The 21,843-nt window shown below is 46.0% G+C and overlaps 2 protein-coding genes and 1 long non-coding RNA gene across 5 annotated transcripts; 1 reads left to right on the top strand and 2 right to left on the bottom strand.

Moving 5' to 3' along the window:
* Positions 1 to 10,869: 10,869 nt before the first annotated feature.
* Positions 10,870 to 14,504, top strand: LOC109773217 (protein FAR1-RELATED SEQUENCE 5-like). Its single transcript, XM_020331916.4, has 2 exons — positions 10,870 to 11,007; positions 11,724 to 14,504. Exons 1-2 carry the CDS (start codon positions 10,945 to 10,947, stop codon positions 13,323 to 13,325), a joined length of 1,665 nt encoding a protein of 554 aa, XP_020187505.3. The 5' UTR covers positions 10,870 to 10,944; the 3' UTR covers positions 13,326 to 14,504.
* A 558-nt stretch (positions 14,505 to 15,062) lies between these two features.
* Positions 15,063 to 18,275, bottom strand: LOC120966196 (ubiquitin-like-specific protease ESD4). Of its 3 annotated transcripts, XM_040391998.3 has the most exons (7): positions 16,785 to 16,922; positions 16,468 to 16,645; positions 16,256 to 16,351; positions 16,019 to 16,153; positions 15,807 to 15,910; positions 15,617 to 15,689; positions 15,063 to 15,506 (listed from the first exon to the last, which is right to left on the bottom strand). In XM_040391998.3, the coding sequence occupies exons 1-7, from the start codon at positions 16,880 to 16,882 to the stop codon at positions 15,402 to 15,404; spliced, it is 789 nt and encodes a 262-aa protein (XP_040247932.1). In that variant the 5' UTR covers positions 16,883 to 16,922; the 3' UTR covers positions 15,063 to 15,401. The 3 variants fall into 3 exon arrangements, 2 of the variants coding, with proteins under 2 accessions (XP_040247932.1, XP_045085639.1); XM_045229704.2 differs by having other exon boundaries at positions 15,068 to 15,506; positions 15,807 to 16,153; positions 16,785 to 16,921; XR_012186809.1 differs by lacking the exons at positions 15,063 to 15,506; positions 15,617 to 15,689; positions 15,807 to 15,910; positions 16,019 to 16,153; positions 16,256 to 16,351 and adding an exon at positions 18,210 to 18,275 and having other exon boundaries at positions 16,507 to 16,645; positions 16,785 to 18,090.
* Positions 18,276 to 18,323: 48 nt separating this feature from the next.
* Positions 18,324 to 20,149, bottom strand: LOC120967389 (uncharacterized). Its single transcript, XR_012186808.1, has 3 exons — positions 19,362 to 20,149; positions 18,501 to 19,240; positions 18,324 to 18,411 (listed from the first exon to the last, which is right to left on the bottom strand). It is a non-coding gene; the product is annotated as an uncharacterized lncRNA (long non-coding RNA).
* Positions 20,150 to 21,843: the final 1,694 nt, after the last annotated feature.

The raw sequence follows: 21,843 nt of genomic DNA, 5'->3' as shown, positions 1-21,843 counted from the left end.
AAGAACAAAGTGAAGACCCTCAACCTCATGAACAAGACCAAGGGCAAGATCATGCTCAAGACGGCGGTGACACACCAAGTGATGCCCAAGGTCAAGTTCTCTCCTCCGAGCAAGTTCAAGATCAAGAACAAGCTCAAGACGGCGCTCAAGATGATCAAGTGACCGCTCCTCGACTCACCACCGAGGAGGAATCGGAGCGTCGTGCCGCCAAGATTGCATCAAAGCTCTCCACCAAGGGTCATCTCATGAAGAATGTGCTTGGAAGCATTCAAAAGGGGGTAAGCAGTCGTAGACAATTGGCAAACTATTGTGAACATCACGCGTTTGTCTCTTGTGTTGAACCCCATAAGGTATATGAAGCACTCGAAGATCCAGATTGGCTTAATGCCATGCATGAAGAACTCAACAACTTCGAGTACAACGAGGTGTGGAGATTAGTGCCGAGGCCAACGGGGAACCACAATGTCATTGGAACCAAGTGGATATTCAAGAACAAGCAAGATGCTCATGGGACCATCATTCGCAACAAGGCACGATTGGTGGCACAAGGCTACTCCCAAGTCGAGGGTATCGACTACGGTGAAACCTTTGCTCCCGTTGCTCGCCTTGAATCTATTCGTTTGTTGATTGCTTATGCTTCTCATCACAACTTTAAGTTGCAACAAATGGACGTGAAGAGTGCTTTTCTTAATGGTCCCATTAATGAGTTGGTTTATGTCAAGCAACCCCCCGGGTTCGAGGATCCCTACTTTCCCGATCATGTGTATCAACTCGATAAGGCACTCTATGGCCTTAAACAAGCCCCACGTGCGTGGTATGACCACCTTACCGAGTTGTTACAAGATCGTGGGTTTGAAGTTGGGCTAATCGACCCCACTCTTTTTACTAAGAAGGTCAAAGGGGAGTTGTTTGTATGCCAACTATATGTTGATGACATTATCTTTGGTCAATGAGGAATTTGCCACACTCATGACCTCAAAGTTCAAGATGTCTTCCATGGGAGAGTTGAAGTTCTTTCTCGGTTTCGAAGTAAAGCAAAGAAGAGAAGGAACCTTCATCAACCAAGCCAAATACACTCCAGACATGCTCAAGAGATTCAAACTAAGTGATGTCAAGCCGGCGTCCACTCCAATGCCCACCAAGTGCCAACTTGACATCGATCCCAATGGTAAAGCGGTGGATCAAAAGGTATATCGCTCCATGATTGGTTCCTTGCTTTATCTTTGTGCATCTAGACCGGATATCATGTTGAGTGTGGGAATTTGTGCACGGTTTCAAGCCGCACCTAAGGAAAGCCATTTTGTGGCGGTCAAGCGAATCTTTCGATATTTGGCTCATACCCCAAACTTTGGCTTATGGTACCCAAGAGGAGCAAACTTCAAGCTTGTAGGATATTCGGACTCCGATTGGGCGGGAGACAAAGTGGATAGGAAGTCCACTTCCGGAGGGTGCCAATTCCTTGGTTGCTCTTTGGTAAGTTGGTCTTCTAAAAAGCAAAGTTGTGTGTCTCTCTCGTCCACCGAAGCGGAGTATGTGGCGGCCGGGAGTTGTTGTGCACAACTCTTATGGATGAGGCAAACTTTAAAGGATTACGGTGTCATTTGTGACAAAGTGCCTCTTTGGTGTGATAATGAAAGTGCCATCAAGATTTCTCTCAACCCCGTGCAACACTTCAAGGCGAAGCATATTGAGATTCGGTATCACTTCATCCGAGATCACATTAGGCGAGGGGAGATCGAGCTCAACTACGTCAACACCCATGATAACCTTGCAGATATTTTCACGAAGCCTTTGGATGAAGCAAGATTTCGCGAGTTAAGGCATGAGCTAAATATCATTGATTCGAGCAATGTTGCTTGACCCCTTGCACACCCCACCACACTCAACTTGTTGTCTAAACTAGGTGTAGGCATGGACATAGGGGGAGTGTTGTTCTCTCAATGAACTCTCCCTCCCCCCATTGTGCATAAAGTGATCAACTCTTTCACATTAGCCATTTTTTATGGTACTTGTGCTTCAAAGACGAGTTTTGGTCATGGGCCCAAGGATAATTCTTCGCGGTGCCATACCAATTGACTCAAACATAGGTGGCTCCGGCCACCGCCCTCTCCTTGGAGAGGTTGTGTCTCGTTTTTGGTCTGTGTTGGTTCTTGCCTCTCCTTCTTCGTGGCGCGCTCGTGCTTGTGGTGTCCAGTGTGTTAGTTCCTTATTGTGGTCTCTCGCTTGAAGGTTCCGTGCTTAGGAGTTATCTTTGGTTGAAACTGTTTTTTTAGCCCACGGTACTACCGCGGCCTGCCACGGTACTACCGCAAGGGGGGCGCGCGGTACTTCCGCACCCAGCGTGGCAGTAATTTTTTACTGCCGCCTGGGGGAGCGGTACTACGGCCTCGGTGCGGTACTTCCGCCTGGGCGGTAGTACCGCGATGACGTGCGGTACTACCGTGCGGTCAAGGGCGCGTGGGGGTTAAACACGGTCAGGGGGAGTTCTAACTCCCCCATACCCATTCGTCTCTCTCCCCACTTCGTCTCTCTCTCTCTCTCGCTCAAGAACGGCGCCGGAGGCCCTTGCCGGATCTCCGTCTCCGGCCGCTCTCCTCGGATTCCGACCGGTGGGATCGTTCCCCCCCCCCCACTCCCTCTTGCCATGGAACAAGGTTTCTCCCCAATCCCTCTCGTTTTCTTGTTCATCTTGTTGCTTTTAGGTTTTGGGGAGATGCAAGTTGTTCTTGAGATTTTAGGACAAATCTATGCAAGAGTAGGATGTAGGAGAGTAGTTTTGTGTAGTGTTGGTACTTGCTATAGTTGTCCCGTGATGGATTTGATCGACCGTAGTACCGCGTGTTCACACGGTTGTGCTCAGATCTCCATGGCTATTTCGGATCTGCAACCATGCGGTACTACCGCTCCTCAAGTGCGGTACTACCGCGCGTCCGGTACTACCGCTCCTTGGAGTGGTACTACCGCACGTGGTACAACACGCGTTACTACCGTTGTCTCAAATCCCTCTTGTGGCACTTCTCACGTGCCAAGTCTATTTGTTTCTCCTGGTTTGCTGTGGTCTTTGCATTGATCCTTCTCGCGTTTCGTGCGTGTTTGTTTTGTGGTGTGTGTTTAGGTGGTGGCTCAGGTGCTCCGGCTCACCGCTCCAATCCAAGCCGTGACACGGGATCCAAGCGTATGCGCAACACAGAGGAAGCAGAGGGCTCCAATGCCCCCCAACGCAGAACCAAGACCTCTGCCACTAAAGAGAAGGAACCCGCCAAGGGTATGGATGAGATACCGCTTGCTAAGTTCATCGCTCGGAGGAAGATCAATCCGTATGGAAACCCTCGTGCTAACTTTTGAGGGAATGACCTATTCTGGACCAAGCAGCAGAATCTCATTTATCTGGATGTCATCAAGGCCAAGCAAAATACCCATGTGGAGGTGAAGTGGATCAACATGCATCACATGCGCAAAGAGGCGCACCGGGAATACTTTGGTGAGGCTTTGGACCTCGTAGAGCAATTTGGCATTGAGCATATCATCTCATTCCACAAAGACTATGATCCTGAGATCCTTGCTCAGTTCTTTGCCTCCGTGCATTTTCATCCCAATGAGGAAAGGACCATGACGTGGATGACCAATGGCCGACAACTGACTGCTACTTGGAAGGAATTCATGACCCTGCTTGGGGTTCCGGATGAGGGGCTCGCCACACCCCAAGGTGTTCGCCCTCATGCCAATCCCGAGTCTGCCAACAAGAACAAGCTCATGCCCTACCTTGTGGAGAAGAAGCTCTCCAATGGCAAGTCAACTTGGGTACTCAACTCCTTTCTTGACATCATGCACCGGATCTTCCGCGACACTCTCTTCCCACGCATTGGGGACAAGGACAAGGTGCATGCCTATCTGGTGGATATGATGCTCCTGTGTGAAGATGCTCGCAACTCTCAGACACAGCCACTTGATGTCTCACATATCATGTGGATTGAGCTTCGGTTCGCGGTCTACAACCGCAAGGTCCCCATCTATGGACCTTATTTGTTTCTGTTGATCTCGGCTACTTGGGAGCGGGTCTACCCTCAGGATGAGTTTGACGCCCCTGGTTGGATCCGGCATGAGCCCATCAACCTCCGTATCAAGCCTCAGTGGGCCAACACTACCTCTCGTGCTGGTACTGCGGCTGCCATGGACGTGGATGCAGATGAGGATGAGGTGGAGGCAGCAGACGAGGACAGCTCTCAGGGTTACATCCCTCCCACCTCTGAGCCTTCTTGGGCTAAGCGACTGAAGAACAAGATGAAGATGCTGTTCTGCATGCAAGCAAAGGGGCAGTACCAGACCCATGTGGCTTCCAAGGAGACTCGCCGCCGCGACAAGCGGATTTTCAGGACCTTTGGCGAGAACATATCTAGCGGGTCAGAGGTGAACATCACCCCAAAGGCAGAATGGCTGCACAAGCAGGGCTATCGGTGGATCGAGTCTGAGGAGGAGTCCGTCCCAGCTGCAGAGTCCGACGAGGAGCGTGCCAGTGACTACTCCGCTTGAGCCACCACTATTGCTGTAGGTGTCCTCTCTGCCTTTTTGGCGTCTCGATGCCAAAGGGGGAGAGAGTGTAGGATTTTCTGCGAGTTATGTCGTGTTTGGGTCAGTTGAACTTCGTTTATTTCGTTTTCTTTGGTTTGCTTTGGTTTGTGCTCGTGAGACCTTCTATCATATGGTGTAAGACATATGCACTCTATCGTACTGTAGTGAGCTTATTCTATCTGTGCTTATTACATTTTGCTCATATCTATCATGCTTAGCTTTAGCCTAATTGCAAGATTTGCCATGTCTATAAAATATAGGGGGAGTGTTGATCCTAGTACGTGTGCCGTGCAGTCCAAAGCACTCATCAAGATAGCACACATCTAGGGGGAGCCCGTCTATATTTTAGAGACTTGGGGTTTGCCCTTGCTCTTTGCGTTATACCCTCGTGCAAATCCCGTGTTGTCATCAATCCACCAAAAAGGGGGAGATTATAAGGGCATTGTTATCCCTTAGTTGGTTTTGGTGATTGATGACAATGCTTTTGCGGACTAATCATGTGCATCAAATATTTCAGATATATTGACTAGGCACAAGATGATTGGGTTCCCCTCAAAGGCTATAGAAGACGGCGTTTCTCTTCGGTTCTTTTCGGTGGTATTGAGTCATAGGGAAGCCGTACTATTAAGAGGGGGTCCGCTTTGGAAAGGTTGGGTGGATTCATCACGTACACATCGTCCCTTGCACCTCAATTCCTCTTGCCTTTGGAGCATCCTAAGTTTTCCTTGTCTATGCAATTATAGCTCTTGTCTGCCGAACTAGGAAGTGCAGTAGTACTGCTCATCAGAGCGGTAGTACCGCAGGACCTTGCGGTAGTACCGCCCGCTGGTGCGGTAGTACCGCAAGGCCCCGCGGTAGTACCGCTTCTGGTAAGCGGTAGTACCGTGGTCCCTGCTTAGTTCCGCAACTACGTGGCTGTAAGGGGCGGATGTAATTTTTTATATCCGCACCTCGCGCAGTAGTACCGCGGCTGGCTTACGGTACTACCGCGTCGGGTTTTTGCATCGACTCCAACTCTGCGGAAGTAGCCACAGATGTAATTCTTTATATCCATGCCTTCCCATCCCTGGACAGCCCCTGCCTTGCGGTAGTACCGCAATGGGAGCGGTTGTACCGCGCCAGCAGTACTACCGCCCTCTGCCTTAGTGCATGTGTGGCTGTTCTGGTCTCTGCTGCGTGGGCGGTAGTACCGCGGGGCTCTGCGGTAGTACCGCGTACCCCTGCGGTAGTACCGCGCCTCAGGTGCGGTAGTACCGCGTGCCCTTGCGGTAGTACCGCGCCTCGGGTGCGGTAGTACCGCGCTGCGCAGGCTGAGTTGGTGGATAACGGTTGGATTTGTTCTTCCACTATATAAGGGGTGTCTTCCTCCTCTAGTTGACTACCTCTTCCACCTTCAAGCTCCATTATTGCTCCAAGCTCCATTTTCGCCCGATCTCCTTCCCTAGCCAATCAAACTTGTTGATTCTCTAGGGATTGGTTGAGGAGGCCCTGATCTACACTTCCATCAAGAGATATTTGAATCCCCCCACTAATCCCTTGTGGATCTTGTTACTCTTGGGTGTTTGAGCACCCTAGACGGTTGAGTTCACCGTGGAGCCATAGTCCATTATGGTGAAGCTTCGTGGTATCGTTGGGAGCCTCCAATTAAGTTGTGGAGATTGCCCCAACCTTGTTTGTAAAGGTTCGGTCGCCGCCTCCAAGGGCACCAATAGTGGAATCACGGCATCTCGCATTGTGTGAGGGCGTGAGGAGAATACGGTGGCCCTAGTGGCTTCTTGGGGAGCATTGTGCCTCCACACCGCTCCAACGGAGACGTACTTCCTCTCAAAGGGAAGGAACTTCGGTAACACATCCTCGTCTTCACCGGCTCCACTCTTGGTTATCTCGTGCCTTTACTCGTGCAAGATTATTTGTGCCTTATCTCTTGCTTGCGTGTTTGCTTATTGTTGTTGCATCATATAGGTTGCTCACCTAGTTGCATTTCTAGACAACCTACTTTGATGCAAAGTTTAAATTGGTAAAGAAAAGCTAAAAATTGTTAGTTGCCTATTCACCCCCCCCCCTCTAGTCAACTATATCGATCCTTTCAACGGGTCTACATCATCTTGGTATCTACATCAAGAACACCGCCACTCATCATCGCCACGAGGTCGTCTTTGACATCGACCACTTCGCCATTTTGACACCCTAACCGTAAGCAAGAACGCTAACCTCTATATCATCTTGGTATCGTGGTATCCCATATTTGTACATTCTTGCCATTAGATTGTTAACCCCTTAGCCATTTTGCGTCACTTGCCTATCGAGACTAGCCATTTGAGTATTGCCGGCAACGTTACTTGTGCACATTAGTGATCCGTACCTTCCATTGCATACATACCATATCATATTGGTATCATATTGGTATCATCATATCATCCCTTGTGCCACAAGATTGTTCCCGCATATACACAATTTCTATCTTGGTTTGTGCATTTCGCCCGCTTCAAGCTTGAAGATGATGACTACTTGGTGAACGTCCACTTCTACACAGCGAAGCCATCTCTTTCCCATGGTGATTTCATTTTCGATCCGAGGTCGGATCTTTCCCAAGGGGGAGGGGATGATGCGGAGCATCCTACGGACATCACCATGTCAAGAGTCCATTTGGCAAGTGACACGTGCGACATCTACTTCACACACATAAAGGTGAATCATCTCCTTTACACGTGTTCACTTGACCCCTTCGAGGATGGTATACTACTTGACACCCCTCTCGTGTGCATGCATAGGTATTGTCGGAACGCTACGGACGTCGAGGAGGAGTGCAAGCGCTAAGGAACACCTACACCATCCGCGAGGGAAGCATGGAAGAGAAGACGGAAGAAGCGGATCAGCCAAGTCCGGGATGAGCGGTACTACCGCCCACACCAAGCGGTACTACCGCCCGATGTCCGGTACTACCGCCCCGCCTGTGTGCGCAGCCGCAGGCCTTTGGCCATGTATCCCTTTCCAACTTACCCCTTCGTGGCTTAGACTATAAATAGACCACCTCCACCTCCTTTCTAGGATAGCGAAGAATAGGCACAAATCATAGAGCTTAGCTCATGTACCTCCCCTTGTGGGATTCCTCTTGAGAGAGAAGACTCCATTGGAGTACAAGACCTCCATTGGAGAAGATCCCTAGGGATTCAAAACCCCCTTGAGGGAAGGATCTACCTAGATCATCAAGCCCTCATCTCCTTCATAGGATTTGGGATGAACTCTACCATGTATCTTGTTTCCCTTTGATTGTTCATGTACCTTGTGGATCTTGTGTGTTTGTTGGTCTAGTGGATGTGTGATTGGACTTGTTCTTGAGTGTTCCTCTTGTTTTCTCTCTTGTGTTCATCTTGTTCTTGGGGATTCCCCCTCCAATTCGTGAAAGATCTTCACTTAGGGTTCCACCCTACAACATCATGCTCCATGAAAAGAATAGTGTTGTCAACATACTGTAAAATGGAAACTCCCCCCATCAACTAGATGAGGAACAAGTCCATCAACTAGGCCGTTCTCTTTGGCCCTGCCGATAAGAACGGTCAACATATCCGCCACCATATTAAATAAGAGAGGGGACATGGAATCCCCTTGTCTCAAGCCTTTATGAGTCTGAAAATAGTGACCAATATCATCATTAACCTTAATTCTGACACTACCTTTTTGGACTAGAGAACCCACTTGGTTCCGCCATGTCTCATTAAAACTTTTCATGCGCATTGCCTGCTGAAGAAAAGGCCACTTAACTTTATCATATACCTTCTTGAAATCCATTTTGAATATAACCCCATCTAGTTTCTTCGAATGAATTTCATGGAGCGTTTCATGAAGGAAGACAACCCCTTCTAGGATGTCTCTCCCAGGCATGAAAGCCGTCTGACTTGGTTGCACCACCGAATGGGCGATCCATGTCAGTCTATTAGTAGCCACTTTCGTGAATATTTTGAAACTCACGTTGAGAAGACAAATTGGCCTGAACTCCTCGATACGAACTGCTTCTTCTTTCTTTGGCAATAACGTAAACATACCAAAGTTAAGACGAAAGAGTTCTAGGTGCCCGTTAAAAAAACGTGAAACATAGGCATAAGATCGTCCTTAATAATATGCCAATATTTCCTATAGAATTCCGCAGAAAACCCATCTGGTCCCGGTGCTTTATTCGGTTTCATTTGCGATATTGCATCGAGAACCTCGTTCCCAGTAAATGGTGCAGAGGGATTCTCATTTTCCTCTGACCTAAGCTATGGATCATCTAAACCACTAGGTCTTCTTCAAGAGCCATGGCCTCCCAACACGTAAGTGTTTCGAGCAATGTGGGATCTGTAACACCTGTGTACACAACAAAGGAAGAGACTATGTACTGGCTATCGCGGTCTTTGCATATTGCCGCAGGAACACTAACATGCACGTGACGATCAACCGCTCCATCCACATTCATTTGTTTGTCACATTCTTTTTATCTATCATCTAGCCACTACAAACAACTCAGACACCGCCTTCCCTGGGCCGTATATATAGTTGCCATTGGTTGTTTGTTACTCAGCCTTTTATACACAATAAATAAAGGGACTCCTAGACAACGCCTTTGGTGCCACTTCCCGTTCCTTTTTTCTTAGACAAACCACTTCCCGTTCCTGGCGCTCACGCGCGAGTCTCCTGTACCAGGCCCAACACGCATGCTTGATAGCTCGCCAGAAAAAACTAAACTTATCGATCAGGTCATTCCATGAGGGGTTGACCGATCAACCTTTGACTGGTCAAACCACTGACGGTGGACTATTGGACTTTTGTAAAAAAAATGAATCTGAAAAAAATTCGTCAAAAAATGAAAGAAAACTTACATTTTTCAGAAGTTCATAAATTTGCCAAAAATGGTTGATGGAGAAAACGAAAAAATTTCACATATTCAAAAATAGTTCATCGGTTTTAAAAAAATCAAATTTGAAAAAAGTTCACCGGTCTTAAAAAAATCATTGATTTTGAAAAAAAGTTCATCAAAATTGAAAAAAGGTTCATCGACTCTGAAAAAAAAATCACGAATATGAAAAAAAATTCATCGATTTTTTTTAAAAAAGGTTCATCGAACTAGGAGGAAGGAAAAAAAGGAAAAAGGCAAAAAGAAAGAGAAAAGAACAAAACAAGGAAAATGATATAACAAATCACATAACGTGTGGTTGTTGGTTGGTGGTACAGTGATGTTCAGTCTAGTGACGCGTTTTGCAAAGAGCCGCCAAAGGTATATGCATATTACGGCATCTTCGTAAATGCCGCTTTTCTCTCTGTTTCTGAGGCATTTCTAAATTCGCCAAGGTTGTGAGCTTGGGAGGCACTTTCTCAAAGTGTCGTCAGTACCATGCTTTTTAGGGCATTTTAGAAAATCGCCGCTAATAAAATGCCTCCTAATGTCGTACGTGTTGTAGTGTGATACCATTGCTAGATTTAATCTTCAGGATTGACATAAAATCTTAGATTAATCTCGTAATAATATGCGGAAGCGTGATAAAAACCTGTGATGGCCGTGGCCGTGGATGGCAAAGGCGCAATCCCGTTCTTGCTAGATGCAAGCATAATGAATTGCAACAACAGTCCAGGAGCTCCACCGCCCACCGTCATGATCCTCACTGCATCCAGTGGTGGAGATGCAGCAGCTGGTTCCGGGTGCCTTTAGCGCCACTTTCGGATGCCTTAACTCCAACAAACCATTGGCATGGGCGCGCATGCAAGTGCTGGATGGCCCTCATCCGCATGGAGGCAGGCAGCAAGGACAAGGATCCGGACAAGGCCATGGACGCATCCACGAAGGGATCCCGGATGATAAAGCAGCGCATGTGCATGCCGACTCAGCCGGGTGTGATTTCCCGACCCTTTCTCTTTCTTCTTCCATACAGCCTGGTGTGCCCGCGCGCCCGCAGTGCCACCGTATATGGATAGTTGGGTGCCTTCTTTCAGGGCCGCAGCTAGGCGTAGGTCGGGTGATATGCTGGATTTGTAAACCGCGTTCACGTCCGTCCGATCGAACAACGCTGGTCCGTCCGATCCACGCGAGCTGAACCGCGCGCACGCTCCCACCTCCACGCGAGCGGTTGCAATGAAACGGGGATAGGTCGATCCCCACCCGCAGATCGCGGGCGCTTCGCCCCACCGGGGATCGGTCGCGATCCGGCGGCCGCCTCCCCTTCCCTCCACCTCTTCCCCAACCCCACCCCCCACCCCCTGCCCGCGATGGCGCACCACATCGCCAGAGACATGGCCTACTCCGCCATAGGTGGTAGCTCCGGCGAGGGTTCGGCTGTTCCCCGGCGGACGACTTCAGCTCCGGCGAGCGCCTTCGATCTCAGGCGACAAAGTTCTGCTACGCGCATGTACCGAGATCCTCCAATTGTTTTCTCTGATGCTCCTCCGGCTGGATCCGCTGCAAATTGGGTGAGCTTCCCCTGCTGCCAAATCCTCTGAAATCCTTCACTTGTTTATGTGCTGCATTGACATTTGCCAGTTATGCTCATTGGATGTTGCTATGCTAATTGGTTTTAATTCACAAAAAGTAGAAAAAACAAAAATGTTTGAAACTACACATTATGTTGCTTTGGTTCAGTTCAGTAACAAGAAAAAAAGGTTGTGTAAAATTGGAAAAGGTTACTTTCAGTGACCCTGAATGTTGCTTTGATTCAGAGAATGCAACAGCACTGCATGTTTGCTTGCTTTAAATTCAGAGGATGTAAGACTACTGAATGTTTGCTTTGCTTTAGATTTCAGATATTGCAAAAAAAATGTTGAAAATTCAGCTTCAGAAAAAAAAATTTGCTGCTGAAAATAGCAAAAAACAGTAGTAGATTAGAGACCTATGCATGTTATAGTGGTGTTAGTCTATGGATTTCAGCAAGCACAAAAACTCTATGATGAAAAAAAAATGTTATTTGAAGTTGATAAAAAAGTTATGCAGCACCAAAAAATGTCGTAAAATGTACTACTACAGTACTACCTATAGATCTTATAAACATGCTGCAATGAAAAAATATACTATTGATATACATGTTGATGTTTCATCTATAAAAAATGTTTCTCTTGCAAAGAAATGTTGACCTCAAATACTGTTCAACTGCTACTGATGGTGTTGTTCTACTGTTGTTGCAATGATGTAGCATACCGAAGATGGGGCGGCAAATGAGGAGAGTTTTGTTCAGCAACCTTTCACAAGTCATGGTGGTGGGGATTCAGGTGGTGTCCTAAACACTCACGGTGGAATGCATGATGCAGATGAGGATGATGATATTTCATCTCAGCCACTTCTGCCCTATGTTGGCATGGAATTTGACTCAATTGAAGATGCCCAAAAGTTCTATAATGACTACGCATTTGGAACGGGTTTTGGCTCACGCATAGCTTCCTCAAAGAACAGCCAGAAGAAAGGTCCACAACAACTTATCAAGAGGGTCTTCCAATGTGTGCATGCTGGCAAACCGGAGACTACATGTGAGACAAGCAGCCACTCGGAAGGAATTGCAGCAGGGGGAAGCTCATCAAGCAAGCAGGCCGGGGTTGAAATGGATGTGACAGTCAAGCGTCAGAGGAATCGGATTATCCGTTATGATTGCAAAGCTCATATGATTGTTGGCCTCAGGGGCAATAAGTGGGTTGTTACCTACTTTGTTGCACAGCATACACACCCTTTGATGCAGCATGAGGAGATTGTGAGGTTCTACCGCTCACACCGCAAAATTCCAGAAGAAGATTACCAACTACTGATGACAATGCATGATGTAAACTTGTCAACTACAAATTGCATGGGAATGCTTGGAATGGTCCATGGCGGAGACCGGAGGAAACTGCCATATGTGAAGAGGGATGTTTCAAATGCGCGTTCCAAGCTGCGACAAAATCAGTCATTTCAGGACATGGATATGACGGTTGCTTACTTTAAGAGGCGTCAAACTGAGAATGCTCAATTCTACTACGCAACAGAAGTTGACAAAGAAACAAACGAAGTGACAGCTCTGTTTTGGGTGGATGGAAGGACAAGAGCATTGTACCCAAAGTACAAAGATTGTGTGTTCTTTGACACAACATTTTGCACAAATCGGTACAATCTGCCTTTCGCTCCTATTGTTGGTGTGAACAACCACTTGCAAACCGTGCTGCTAGGTTGTGCCTTGGTGCCAGATGAACAAATAGAAACTTTCAAGTGGGTGTTTCAACATTGGATGATTGCAATGAATAATGAGCACCCGTTGAACCTAATGACTGACCAGGACAAGGCAATGGAAACAGCAATAAAAGATGTCTTCCCAAACACAGTGCATAGGTGCTGCAAATGGCACATCCAGCGAAAAGCAAGGGAAAAGTTGGGTAGGATCCTGAGCATGGATGAAAATTTTGAGCAGGTTTTCTATGGGGTTATCAATGATTCGGAGACGGTGGATGAGTTCGAGGAGAATTGGCAGCATATGCTGCATTGCTTTGAATTGGTTGACAACAGACATCTAAGCAACATGTGGCGTAAGCGAGAGACATGGGCTCCAGCATACTTCCAAAAGAACTTCTTCCCATTTACAAGCACTACAGGGCGGTCTGAGGGTCTCAACTCCTACTTCAAGACATTTGTCAACCCTCAAGACTCTGTCTGGAGATTTGTACAACAATATGAGGTGCTTCAAGAAACAATGTTGGACCGTGAAGACAATCAAGCTTTCATAGGCCACGCAACAACTGCACCACTTTACTCAAGGTATGTGTGTGCTTTGTAGAGAGAAAAAGTTAGAACAGGGAACTTGAAAAACTCAAAATCATTGACCTTTTCATTGCAACATTCAGGTACAACTTTGAGCACCAAGCAGTTCACTTCTATACCCGAAGCGTGTTTCTCAAGTTTCAAAAAGAGGTCATGGCATCAACAGGCTTCATCATGAACCTGGCCCCTGCTCTTGACAATGCAAGCGTGAGGTTTGAGCTGCACTCAAATTACTTTGAGAACCCCCGAATATTTTCAGTGAATGTTGTGTTGGCGAGGAGAAGTTTGAATGCAGCTGCAACTGTTTTGAGATGAATGGGATTATTTGTGCACACATCATAAGGGTAATGGTGCATCTCAATGTCCAAAAAATTCCACAAAGATACATGCTAGAGAGGTGGTCAGAAGCTGCGACAACGGCAATGAGCGGTGGTGGATGTCTCCTAGATTTTGGGCACCCTGCGACCAACACTCTCAAGTACAACGCCTTGTGCAGAAAGTATACATGGTTGGCTTCACAAGCTTGCAGCAACGATCTTGCCTACAAAATAATGAATGATGCAGCTCACCAACTTGAGCCCCTCATAGCTGCAGCAAAGCAAGGGGCGCTCCTAGAACAACAAGAAGCAAATCAGCCGCAAGCAATGCAACAGCAACAACAAACCCCCGAGCCAACCACTGTGCCGCAACCTGATGGCGATGCCATGCTTCAGAACCCCGCACGTGTTCCAAAAAAAGGGCGTCCGACTGAAAAATTAAAGAGGAGAAAGACTCTGATTGAGCAACGAGAAGATGCACATAAGAATAAAGATAAGAAAGATGAAAAGAAGCAAACCAAGCCCAGAGGAAAACCTGGACCAAAGAAGAAAGCGCCTCCTTGTTCGTACTGCAACGAAGAAGGTCACGGTGTCCAAACATGCCAGTACTTGAAGGCTGCAATGGGGGTCAAAAAATGTCCCTACTGTGAAGAGCAAGGTCATGCTGTGCAAGAATGTCCCTACCTAAAAGCTGCAATGAAGACAGATGCTAGCATGGCTAGAGCAACAGAGCTTAGGCTATGATCAACTTCGACCAGAAAAAGAAAAAGAAAACTCTCTTGCTACTACACATTTGTAATATTGGTTACATAGATTAGTTTCTTGACAAAGAGAATGGTGCAATTTACATTAGAGGACAAAAAGTAGTTATTTCATCATGCATTGAGTTGTGCCTGATATAATGTTCTTCTTTTTCTGAAATTACAATTCCCCTTGTTGCTTATGATATTGTTGCTGGCTCATTGTACTTCCACCATTGTAGCTTTTATTTTGAAAGGTTTCCTTGGGACAACAATGCATGATGTTGTTGCTGGCTACTTAAACATACAAGTACATTGAAGCATCCTGTTTTAAAAACTTTTCCATAAAAACACACTGGAGAAACTGCAGCAAAAACTTTTGGCATGCCCGTTGCCACATAGAAAGGATATTGCATTACATTTCCTTTTGTTTTAGTGAGATTGAAAAGTTATGAAGATGAAGAGAAACAACAGCCCGACAATCGCCCCAACCCCACCCTATTGTTGCGATTATTCAACTTCACACACGGTTACATGTGTGAGTACAGTGTATTGACTTTCATTGATGATGTCAAACTTCACTGTAATTACTAAATCCATATAAAAAGGTGTATATTCACTGTAATTACTAATTCCATATGAGTAATAGAGATACTAGCAGATACACTGTAACTACTTGTGAGAAAAAAAAGATCTCAAGCCAGGTATAGTCAAAGTATATCAACAATCTTCTTGAAAAGGCAAGTAAAAAACAAATAATCCTTGCATAAGCTGACAAACAATCTTGAATAGGCTTCACAAAAAACAAATCCTTGCATACAGTCACACACTGAAACATTCCTGTGCTTCATTCAGAGTTGCATTGTGAAAAAAGTTCAGTTGAGCTGGCTAGAAGAACAAGCTCTCAACTACACTCGAGCTGGCGACAAGAACATGCTCCCAACTACACTCTAGCTAGCTACAATAACTCGCGTCAGCAGTACTAGGCCACCGCCGCCATGACTCCTCCTGTTGCAGAAGCTCGAAAACACCCATCTAACGCTGAAGAAGCAGCTTCAGCTGATGCGCAGGGTCCAACTTGTTGCTTGGGTGTCTCAACAGATCTGCTGCAATGCGTTTCCGAAGGTTTGGGATGTAATCCTAGGAAGCAATAAGACAGGAAACAAGTAAAAAAATTGTCATGAAACAGATCCCAATCAAGTTGAGAAGAATTACACAAAAAAATATGGTTTGCTATCTAAAGAAAATACCTCGCCAAATGACAGCATAACAAGGCCATCCCAATTCTCCACGTATAAAATACTATAGTAGCCACAGTTATAGCTGAAAAAATAGAAAGGTATATAGTTATAAAATGCAAAAGCAGCTTTAGGTGAAAAAAGAGAAAAATGTCTCTAAATGCAAAATAAACACATATTCTGCTGGGATAAAAATGCTTACTAAGTTTTTTGTTGAGGGTAATCAAGTGGGGTGAATAGCGAGTAAGACTCGAGATTGTGCTTAAAAAGTGGCTCCCTCATTGCAACACTCTTGATGTTTGCGACCTGATCAAACCCGATAAAACATGGACAAACAAAATGCATAAGTGTGCGGTGTGGAAAAGCAAAAAGAAGGAAAAGATTTGTTGCGCCAAACTCCAACAGGAGCATTACCACATTCTTAGTGATCCTGTCCATCTCAAAAAGGTCTTCCGAGTTCCTAATGGAGTCAAAGATATTGAACTCCTTTTGGGTGATGTTAACAACTACTACTGCCCAGTGCCTTTTGTGTACAACCATGAAGAATAGCTGCAATGCATCAAAACAAAGCAGAACCAGAAAATCCATTTAGAAAAAAAAAATGTAAAAAAATAGAAAAAGAATGCAAGATGGAACAAGATAAGAACTTACCAGGTCAGATTTTGAAATGTGATTTTGTAAGCAAGCACTAAATTCTTTTTCGCACACCTTCGGATCAAACACATCTGGCTCAGCACTGAGTTTCAACTGATGGAGAAAATCACAAAACAAAACAAAAATATTAGAGGGCAGACCACAACTATATGATAAATCAAAAAAGCATTGAAACAAACAGATAGAAAAAAACAGATTTGAACACTAACACTCATCAACACTGAGAAAACAAATTTTTTTGGCTTCTTCTTCTTCACTGACTGATCATAGTTGAATGTCTTCAGGTATAAGGTCATGACCTCATTGTCAATCTCCGCTCTTGGCTTTAGAGATGCATGAAAATTCTCGAGAGATGTATGGAAGCCATCTATTTCAATGAAGTCGGGCCTGCAAAAGAAAATTTGTGTTGATTTTAGATAAAAACAGCAAGAGATATGCTCACATATCAAACTCTTTCATCTATGGAAACACAAAAAAAAAATTCAGGCAAAAATGAGTAATAGAAAAGCATCATCATATGACTCACAGAAGCTCGTTTTTCTTTGGTTTTCTTGTCTTGTATCTGGTCATTACATACTGATGGTGTAAGGCATCACCGTGTGCATCAACCTTAATCTTCTTCATCGTTGGCACATTGTCTGGGGAGACAACCACCCTTTTCTTCGTTGACTGTTTACCAAGACTGTTGGACTCACCCCTGACCTCAACATTCGCCTCGGTTGTCTCGTGCAAATCCACTACTACTGCACAACATTGCAACAACACAAAAAACAGAAAGAAAAATGAGAATGCAAAAAGGAAACGCACTGAGAAAACTCTTAGATAAAAAGGAGCTTGTGTTCTGAAGCAAGAAAAAACCTTGAGGTCCATCGGAGGAAGCGTTTTTGAATGAGATGGGGGACACATCAAACACAGGCCCCGGAATGTCGTTTGCCCTAGGGAGCTTTGGAGCTGTGTCAAATGTTGCGGTTGGGAGGTTGCTAGGCCTTTCAACTTGAGGAGTGTTGTCAAAGTTTGGCACTGATGGGATTGAATTCTGCACATCAGAGCTAGAAGCATTTGCTGTCTGCACATGCTTGACTGGTATGTCTACTTTTTGATTCATCCACTCATAGTCTTCGGTCCCCTCCGAGAAAAGAGCACAAGATGGGCCATCTTCCCACTCCAAGGCAGTTACCATCATTGCCTGCACCGTGCCCTGGGAAAGAACTGGTGTTTCAACCTTATCAGAAGCTCCCGAAGGATCCATGTTGCAAGCATCTTTGGGGGTCACCTTTCCGCCACGATGTATAACTTCCTCCTGCTCCACACAATCCTTCCCATGAGAATGATTGCTACTCTCACCTTGTTGCAACGCAGCAGCCCTGGAACGCTTAGCAACGCTTGTGCTTTGACCCGCCCCCTGTTCCGCTTCCACCCCAACCTTCTCACCTAATGCACCGGTCTCCACTACTTTGGGAGCAGCAACTACACCACCAGGTTGTGCCTTGTTCTGATCATCAGCACCTGCTTCTGCCTGGGAATCAGGATCCGATAATGGACACTTGGAAGAGTGGATAGCAATGCCTGCTGCAGTGGCTGTTGGGGTGCCAAAAGTCACCGCTCCCGTGCGCTCGACACTGCTTGTTGCAATGACTCTTGGGGCGACAAAACCTTCACTCCTGTGCTCATGGTTTGACACTGCATTGGAGTGCGCTTCCATCAACATGAGACCCCAACCGCTTGCAGAAATATGACTGCAGGACCTGCCCAAAAGAGGTAACAACATTCTTCAACTCTGCCGTATAGAGATTTTTGTGCTTCTCATATATAGGCTTCAAGTGCAAAGGTATCTGGCACAGAAAATAAGAAACAAACAAATGGGGGTAAGCATAAATAAAAATGAAAAAAGAAGATCAAAAGAACACAAAGAAGCAAAATCATGCACTAACAAAAGGTAGTGCATTTCTACCTCTAACTCTTGGCAGGAAGGGAGCGGCTGCAGCCACTCATCCAGAGAGACGCGAAACTTGGCACCTAACACCCTCAACACTGACTTGAGTGTTGGATTTGTCAGCTCTATTAGTGATATTTGCCGGATGATGTTGATTCTGACCCTCACATTGCTTGTCCGCCTTCAGTACTGCATATGGCGTTTGAGACAAAGGACGATGCTGCATACAACAATCACCAAAAAGAAGAAAGTAAGATGTTTATCACCGAAAGAAATCTTTAAAAAAAGGAAGATTGGGTCTGCTCTTACATTGCGCTTTCCAAAATCAACCTTCTCGAGGGTGAGCTTGTTCCTGTCAAATTCTTTAACAAGCTCAAAATCTGCATTGCACACAAAGCAAGCCCTGGGCAGCGAGTAGTTGAACGTCTCCTCACTAATCAATGACCGAGGCACATCCAGGAAATCCATGTAAATTAACTACATATATTTTTGAAAAAGAAAACAAATCAGAAGGTTGTATCATATATATGATTGTTGCGAGCAGAATAAAATAAAATAAAGTAAAGCAAAAATATGAACCAATGAAAACATAGACAAAAATGATTTGCGTTTGGCATACCACAAACATAGGTAGACAGCCCCCTATCCAGAAGCCACTTGCCCCAGCCTCCCTCTTTAGTTGGTAATTCCTCGCCTCCCTCAACGCAGTTGCCAACACATGCTCGTCCCACGCAAACTCATTCAGTTCATCCAAGTCCTTCAAGCTAGCAAGGTAGTCCAACGAGACCATGTTGCCGGTGCCAGGAACTAGCACGAGAGCAAGGCATAAAAGAACCCAAGTCCTCTCTAAAGTAACAACATCATTATCCGATGCTTTCTTGATTACAGAAATGGATTTCTTAATTGGAGCCCTTGTGCCTTCTCGATATATGTCGCACAGCTCGCAACGTTCGTTCCTCTTCAGCAGCTCCACTACCCTTGGTCCGGATGGGACATTAAAAAAAAATTGCACCATGTCTCTAGTGAACAATATAGTCTTCTTTTTATGGCTGACCAAAAGGCACATGTCGAATTTGAGGACGAAGAACATTGCTATGCAATTCCAAATAAAGAACATTGCAACAGAGACACACACAAAATGAAATGGGCCAGAGGGTGATTTGAAGGTACCTGAACAAAGAATGCTTAGTGTCAATTCTCATAACTACCCAGTCAATCAGCTCAAGAGGTACAGAAAATGGTCTGATCTTCAACAACGAACCAAAACTCGACTTCTCTAGCACTGCCCTCTTGTTAGCATTTAGCTCCTTCTCTGCAACCTCACGCAAACGGCTAGCTGAAAAGCGCGTTGAAAACGACCCATCGGAAGATTCATCATCATCCATTTTTGGATCACTGCAAAAAAAAAGAACAAAAAGGAAATGTTCAGAACACCTATTAGCAACACTAAAAGCTATAGAGAAGGAATGCATGAAAAATCTGAAACTCGTGAAAAAAATCTGAAATGTACTTGGTCATTGCATGAAAATGCTGGTTGGCCATTCATTTTAGGAGGCCACATAAAAAATGCAATGTAGCATCTTCACTAACTTCTGAAAGGGAAAACCTATATAGCTATCACTAACAGATATCAAATAAAAACAAACACAAACAACTACTTTTGCAATTTCCATGCAATATGGGTAAAAATCCTGGGGTAACATGTACTGCAATGCAACACAACTGCCTCCTGAACAAACACAACAACAGACAAAACTACACTAAAATCTACAACTCGCAAGTACTACAAATGCAAAAAACCGTCTAATCATATCTCTGCATCATCAGACCTGCTACACACATAAAAACAGCAGCAACCGTCTGCATAAATCCACATGCAGTCGACGACATTGCAGCATTAGTCGTGAGCACCACCGAAGCCTGTCAAAAAAGCAGCAGCACACACACACACATGCCATCACTGATGACCTTCAGCAAGGTGCAGTGCAAAAGACGTGGAAGATTGCAACAAGCTTGAAACAGAGGCAGTTGCGAGCGCGAGATCTCGGAGAGAGTGTATGGGCTCTGGCAAAACTCCTGCTCCAGATCCAGAACAAAGACCACCCCGCCTCTCCCAAAAATAGATGTCTACCGACGAGCCCGCCCCTAAAACTCCGGCGAGCCGGCGATCCGCCTCCCCTAAAATAGATCGTCTGGCCTTTCTACTACGAATTTCTACAGCGGATTTCCGTATTATTTTGGAGAAGGATCCGAGGTACCTGTCCTGCAGATTGTCGCCGTCCATGTCTTCAGCCGCCTCCTCGCGGACCTCCTCGCGCGCCTCCCCTCGTCGACCTCGCGTCAGCTTCGCCGCCCCGGGAGCTGGACGCCGCAACGACCGTCGTATCGGAGATTTGGAGCGAGCTTGGGCGAGAGGAACGAAGGGGAAAGGGGAAATGTTGCGGTGTGGCGGAACGGGGTGCGGGTGAGGGAAAACGCCGACCCGATAGACGCGTCCTCAGCTCGCGTCAGGCGCTACACCGGGTCCGTCGGATCTCTCGCGATCGGACGGTGCGCGAGGAGATTTACGCGAGCGAGAGATCAGTCGGTTGGAAAGAAGCGTTTTCCTTCTTTCAGCGCCCATTTGTCGTTGTTCCGCCGAGAACGATCGCTTGTGCAGTCCCGGGCGTAGATAAATAGAGCAGCTCTTTCGTTGGGAAGGCACAGGCGCATCGTCTTCTCTCACCAAGGCATCCTCGCCGGCGCTTGCACTCAGGGACGCCGCTGCTCCCTCTCTTCCAATGAGGACCATGAAGACATCGATGCCCCTCATGTTAACAATCGTCGTCCTGATATTTGTTCCTCAGGTATTTGGGCCATTTTACAGTTTTTTCATCAAGACCAATTTGTTCGTCAGGTATTTGGGCCATTTTACAGTTGACTATGCTATATTCTGGTTGCAGATATTAGAGCTTATTGTCATCTTGTTCGATTCGAAAATGGATGCCCTGAGAGGCGAAGCCCCGGTCTACGCAATGGTTGGGTTTGTATTGCAAAAATGCGCTGCCTACTGCCTAGCCTCTGCAGTTTCCTTGTTCTAGCACTATTTTACTATATTGATTGTTTGAAGCACCTGATAATAACCTTGTCATCTTTGTGTTGAGATATGCAGACTTTTGGATGAAAGTGTTATCAGTTAGGACAGGCGTGTTTCCTGAACTTTGTGAGTCCATCCCGGTTCCTCCACCCCACAGTAGAAAGTGCGACATGAGTGCGAGTGTAAGTTCCTCCACCCCAGTTTTTTTTGCAACTCACAAGAACGAAAGATGTATTCTGCAGTAAAGGGGTGTGTGAGTGTAAGTTCTGCTCACGTTAAGGAGGGTATGCTTAAAGTGAACAAAACCTACACTCGCACACCCCTTTACTACCGAATGCATCTTCCGTTCTCCGTGCGTTGCAGAAAGATCTGCACCAACTCATTTCACACTTTTTACCGTGGGGTGGAGGAACCGGGATGGACTCACAAAGTTCAGGAAGCACGCCTATGCTAGCTGATGACACCTTCACCGAAAAGCATATCTCAACACAAAGATGGCAAGGTTATTATCAGGTGCTTCAAATAATCAATATAGTAATATAGTGCTAGAACAAGGAAACTGCTATGGGTGGTGAT

The sequence above is a fragment of the Aegilops tauschii genome, chromosome 6 (assembly GCF_002575655.3).
Source record: "Aegilops tauschii subsp. strangulata cultivar AL8/78 chromosome 6, Aet v6.0, whole genome shotgun sequence".
NCBI classification, from domain to species: Eukaryota; Viridiplantae; Streptophyta; class Magnoliopsida; order Poales; family Poaceae; genus Aegilops; species Aegilops tauschii.
This window is presented reverse-complemented; position numbering and strand designations above follow the sequence as displayed.